The 5923-nt window shown below is 36.9% G+C and overlaps 1 protein-coding gene across 1 annotated transcript; it reads right to left on the bottom strand.

Moving 5' to 3' along the window:
* Window positions 1-430: 430 nt before the first annotated feature.
* LOC114351110 (E3 ubiquitin-protein ligase TRAIP) lies at window positions 431-5853 on the bottom strand. The gene is made up of 9 exons (XM_028302176.1): window positions 5670-5853; window positions 5367-5482; window positions 4784-4996; window positions 4193-4351; window positions 3891-3992; window positions 3373-3486; window positions 2574-2748; window positions 1377-1499; window positions 431-1036 (listed from the first exon to the last, which is right to left on the bottom strand). The coding sequence occupies exons 2-9, from the start codon at window positions 5477-5479 to the stop codon at window positions 698-700; spliced, it is 1338 nt and encodes a 445-aa protein (XP_028157977.1). The 5' UTR covers window positions 5480-5482; window positions 5670-5853; the 3' UTR covers window positions 431-697.
* Window positions 5854-5923: the final 70 nt, after the last annotated feature.

Raw genomic sequence — 5923 nt, 5'->3', positions numbered from 1 at the left:
ATCACAGATGACAGATAGAAAATGTCAAAAGGCATGTCAACTGAAATGTCAATTTCAGATCTGTGTTCAGATGCGTTCATTTATTTTTTTTTTGTCGGAAATTGCGACGTTCAGTATAAAATAAATATGACATCGTTTTAAGTCGGGTCTCTAGCGCGTTTTGACCCAGCAAAAACATGACCAAAGTCAACAAAATTACCTACAAAAAATGTTTAGTGTTGACATGTTTCTGTTGATCGTGTAGGGCAAAACACGTGCTGCGCTGGAAACTTGGCTTTTAGAGAAACCTTCCCGACACGAAAACACCAGTTTTCGATATGAAATACAAATAACCAAATGTAGATATCGGTAGAGGGTATTTTAGGCTACTACAACTACACACTATCCTCACTCTTTACAAAAAATCAGAATATAAGGCTAAATAAATCAATTTTTGTTGAACTTGCATTTTAATAACTTCATACAAATGAACAAATCATAACAATCTCACGTATTTAGGTACCAATATTTCTTAATTCTATTTACAATTACATATTATAAGTTCATGATAAGGCGGGAAATAATAAAATATTATAAAGTCACAACTTTTTCATGTTATCTTGTTTGCTTTTAAGAACAATACTCGCTATTCCTTTTTTTTTTACAAAAATAACATATTATTTNTATTACTTATTTTTTGCTTACAATAAATTACATCTTACTTATCTCTGATTTTCTCCAACAGTTTACTTATGTCTTGACTACCCGCCGGGGGGTTGGGTCGCTTCAGTTTATGTTTCGCGGTTAGTTTAGGGACGCAACCCTTGATTGGAGGCCTGATGTTTGGCACAGGGAACGTGTCTAACTTGGAGTGGCCGCCTAGGCCGTCGTACGAGATATCTAGCTGAGCTTGGTTCATATCAGGTTCGTCGGAGAAGTCTATTTTGGCTGGCTCCTTCTTGTGGAAGATGCTCAGCCGCTGGCTGTTTGAAGGCTGGTTCTCTGCGCCCCTTTTGGTTATGTTTCTGGCTGCGTTTAGGAGCGCCATCTCTGAGGGCTGAAAAGAGAAATTTTTCGTTACAAAATCAGCAGTTTAGCGCAGTGATATGATGTTAAGAAATCATCGAAGCTCCTGACGCTTTCAAAAGGTCAAAATATCATCGAGATACATCAAACAGAAATCAGCAAATCGCTGAAACTCATATGCAGCACTCTTTAACCCAATGGGTACCAAAGGACAATAGGTAAAAAACCATATAAACCCAAGTGTACGCTTTAGGTTTATTCCGAAACGCTTTCTTCGAGGTCCGTGATCGAACTGTGTCAATATATTAAACAACTCTTCTGAAACATGGTGCTCTTGCTGAAACATGATGTAACAACACCCTGTATATTACCTTGAGTTTTGTAGCAGGCGGCATTTGCGAAGGCCGCGTCTGTAGCGCAGAGAGCGCCAGGCTGCTCTGCTTTAGGCTCAGATACGGGGAGTCGGCTTGCTCTATCCTGTTCACCATTGTATCCTGGGCAAAAAAAAAGGTATTTAAATAAAATTTTAAGGAAAACTAGCTTTCCACCCGCGGCTTCGCCCGCGTGGTTTGTTATTCCAAGTCTGATTCTTTTTTGTTATACCACGTTTTATAGTGACTGACGTTTCATGTCAAGTCACACGGGAATGCTGTCGAACGGGATAAAAAGTATCCTATGTCCTTCTCCTGGCTCTAAACTACCTCCCTGACAATTTTCAGCTAAATCGGTTCAGCCGTTCTTGAGTTATAAGTGGAGTATAGCCTGACCAGGAACATAAAAACCCTCGCCATGTTGCGGAAAATTAANTATACAGGGTGTTAGGTAAATGGGTATATGAGCCGACACTAGCCCATGTTAACATGGTCATATAAATGGTATGGTAAAGTCAGAAAATTGATATCTTCATTTTAATTATTTTAATTTTCATACAAATCGGATTTTATACAATTTATTTTGTATGAAAATTAAAAAAAATTAAATTATGATATCAAATTTCTGACTTCACCATACCATTTATATGACCATGTTAACATGGGCTAGTGTCGGCTCATATACCCATTTACCTAACACCCTGTATAGATGATCTCAAAAACTTCAGCTCCCACTCAAATATAGTCAGTAGCTCAATAAAGTTAATCAATCATAAAATAATATGATAGAAAGTGACGTTTAGCTTAGGCGCAGACCACCGACTTTTGGTCGATAGTTCGGCCCCGATTTTAATTTGTATGAAGAATCGGCCGATACCGAATCGGTGTAATGTGCGCACTTCCATACATGCCCATACCACAGCCCATACTGATTAACTATCGGCCGACAAAAATCGGTGGTCTACCCTTAGGCTTATAGTATAGAAATGTACTAATAAACTAAACTATTAAATACATGTAACTTTTAATTAGTAAGGTGGCTAGTTTCTACTCACAAAGCTGACATTGGTGTCGTTTATAATAATGGCTTCATTCAATCGCGGGGTGGCTTCCCTTTCAATGTTGGCCACATCGCTGATCTTTCGTTTGATTAGTAATACAATTATGTTTCAACAGGATTAAATTGTTTCTACTCACAAAGCTGACATTGTTGTCGTGTATAATAATGGCTTCGTTAAGCCGCGGGCTGGCCTTATGCTGTTTGGGGCTGGGTGTGGCGTCCCGTTCACTATTGGCCACGTCGCTAATTTTCCGCTTGTTCAATAGCAACTCGTTCTTTCGGTTCGCATGCGTTAGTTTTTCTTCTAACTGCCTGTGGGTACAGAAATGATTGTTCCTTGGGTGATGCTCAATTATTTTTGCCATAAGTCTGCCTATTGTAAAGCCTGGGCCACACACATAACAATAATAAATAAATATCCTTGGACATTTTACACTGCGCCGCTAGCCCCAAACTAAGCTAAGCCTGTACTATGGGTACTAGACAACGGATATAAACATACTTAAATACTTTTTTTTTGTAAATACATACATATTATACATACATAGAAAACACCCAGACCCATCACAGAAATTAAAATTCATCATTTCAATTTCTGCCCGGCCGGGAATCGAACCCGGGACCTCGCATAGTAGTCCGTTCTGAACCACTACACCAAACGGCCGACTACGACGACGTTAACATTCAGGTGATAGCGGAGCGAAGGCCTTGCGAGTTTGCAAAAAAGTACTGAAGTATATTTATTTAAAACCTTTAGTGCGCACACAAAAAAAAGCGATTCAAAAAGGCGGACTTAATGCCATGTGGCATTCTCCCCTAGCTAACCGACTGTATGCGAATACTTGGCTACACACACCGTGATAACGCGAATCTTCAGGTTATTGTGATGTGTGTAGCCTAAAGGTGATAAGAAATGTATTATTAAAGGTTACTTACAGTAATTTTGCTTGCAGGTCAGCAACATTGTTTTTCTCTACACCAATTTGCTGTTTTGCTGCCTGTAACCTGTCCCTTGTCTCATTCTTCTTTGATTCCGATTCACATAGGGCTCTGAAAATGTACATTGCAATACAATATTAATCTTTATAAAGCCCGGTCCGTGAGCATGTAGAATTTTGTCCAATGACCCCAAGCTACCCATCCTTATCGCTCGCGCGACTGTGCGACGGGCACCCGCAGTGAGTGTGCGAGCTTGGGCTCATTGGACAAAATTCTACGTGCTCACGGACCAGACTTTAGACAAGATATTATTTCTTTCTTAAGTGGAACATCATCATCATAAGCGACAACGCACACTGGGCGCGTCATTTCATAGTATCGCTAATAATGTGAAATGACGCGCGCACAAGTTTTGTGGCCGCGTCTGTCTCGCGATTTGTCGCAATGTACGCTGTCGCTTATTGTCAGGTCAATCAGTTATAGTTATTTTTCAATGTCCATAAAGTATACCATACCTTTTCAATGCCGTGGCAAACGTGGCAACAGTCCTAACATCTGTGTATCCCTGTAACATCTGTTCTACTTCATCGCTGGTCGCATTTAAGACTTTCTGTAAACTGAAAAAGTAATAATTTTAGGCATGTAACAAAGACAAGATCTAAAATAATGCTTAAATGACATTCTAGCGTACTACTACTGCTGATAACTAAATAACAAACGTCAAAAATCTGTCAAACTCCATACAAAAAATATGTTGTTAAAGTTAGGTGGTGCAACAGCCTTACTAAAATAGGACAAATTATGGTTTATTTCTTACCCATTTAAAGTCTGCATATTCTTATTGAGCCTTTCGTTTTCTTCTTTCAGTCTATTTGTCTCCTTATTTTGTATTTTGACATAGTCAAGCTGCTCTTTGAGGGCTGATATTGCAGATTCTCTGGTCACTAATTTCTTTTCTAAGTTTTTTAACAGTTCCCTGTAAACATAATTTGATTATGAAATAAAAGTAAGTACTGAATCCTAATTATTTATGAAAGATAATGTCTGTAAAAAATATTCTCGCTAATACAATCATGAAAAGTTTTTAACCAAAGCTTTGGCAATGTGCATAATATTGCAAAGATATTATAAAAATTAGCAGGAAATTAGTAAGTTTCTGCTAAATGGTGTAATCTCAACATAATTTCATTTTACAATCAAAGATAAGTTTTCATTATGTAACATCTAATGTACCACATTCTGCAAATAAATAATTTGAATTTGAATTTGAATTCAAATTACTCAGACCACATAATAATAATTCTGTGTCTATGATTCTTATCATTATTAGTTTGAAAATTTATGTCTGAAGTAACATGAAGGTCTAAACAAAAAATTTTAAAACTCAATTAATTCAGCAAATACAAACTCATTCTTCTTCAACTCCGTAGTGATTGCAGCCAGCTTGTCTTCCTTATCCTTAGCCGAAGCTTTCTGTTGCCGCAGTTGAAGTTGGGCATCGTCAAGACGGGACTGCAGCGTGGTCACGTCTTCGCCGGAGCTCTCGTTGGATATGGTCGGGTAGATACGGAACATACACTTGTCTGTGACTTTGTGGCGGCATTGTGGGCAGGATTTTGATCTGAGGTGGAATTGTGTAAAGTAATCGTTATCATTTGACAGTTCATAGCGTACGATTATTCTGTCAAACGCTTTGTTTAACTGACTTTATCGTACCTTATGAACTACCAAATGATTACGATATCTTAACACAATTCCACCTCAGATTTCATATAAGAAAATAATACCATGAAGATTATACTTAAAATTACAATCTTAAGAGCATTTAATACTGACTCACTGTAGTCAAAAAAGTCTAATCATTGATAGATTTTATGTCTATTTAGGGACCACTTTTAACTGTCCAAAAAGAATAAAGATTATGATCATATTATGATATGGTTTCAAATTTAGGTAATTAAAGTTTGTTAGCAAGAATTAGCAAGTTTTACCTTTCGATCCACTGTGCCAGACAATGATAATGAAAAATGTGCCCACATTTTGTTGCGAAGATGTTCTCAGCTTGATTGACGAGGTCACTACAGATTGTGCATAAGATATGCATCTCCTAAAAATAAAAGGTAACACTAGAGCCACAGGTAGAGCGATGTTGTTTACATTTTGAGGTTATGTTTGTTTGTTTACTCAAATAAATTCAATAAAATAAAGACAACAATAACAAATTTACTTTTTCAAATTGTTTATTACAGAATGAAGTTAAACAAACCCATTGAAACAGGATTTTTAATACTTACCGCCAATTGATTTGAGTACGAATTGAATCCTATTTACGTCGTACGAAAAAAATTAAATTCATAGTTATAATGTAATACACTGAAATTAAGCGTCATTGATGATCACGAACTCAACAGGATTTCCATTAATTTTAATCTACCTACAAAAGATTAAATTCACAAATAAAATAAAAATCTCAAAAATCGTGTTCGGTGTTATTGACTTTTTACTTTTTAATAACATCAATCAATTTTTTTTTAATCTGTGCATAGAC

The sequence above is a fragment of the Ostrinia furnacalis genome, unplaced genomic scaffold (genome assembly GCF_004193835.3).
Source record: "Ostrinia furnacalis isolate ACB-3 unplaced genomic scaffold, ASM419383v2 OfSCF1084, whole genome shotgun sequence".
NCBI lineage: Eukaryota > Metazoa > Arthropoda > Insecta > Lepidoptera > Crambidae > Ostrinia > Ostrinia furnacalis.
The sequence above is the reverse complement of the archived record's forward strand: the minus strand, read 5'-3'. Positions and strand labels throughout refer to the sequence as shown.

Coding starts and splice junctions, on each gene's coding strand:
- LOC114351110 (XM_028302176.1), bottom strand. CDS start 5,479: ATGCATATCTTATGCACAATCTGTAGTGACCTCGTCAATCAAGCTGAG. Junction 4,997..5,366: donor CTGGCACAGTGGATCGAAAG/GTAAAACTTGCT, acceptor ATTCCACCTCAG/ATCAAAATCCTGCCCACAAT. Junction 3,487..3,890: donor TTTGCCACGGCATTGAAAAG/GTATGGTATACT, acceptor GTACATTTTCAG/AGCCCTATGTGAATCGGAAT.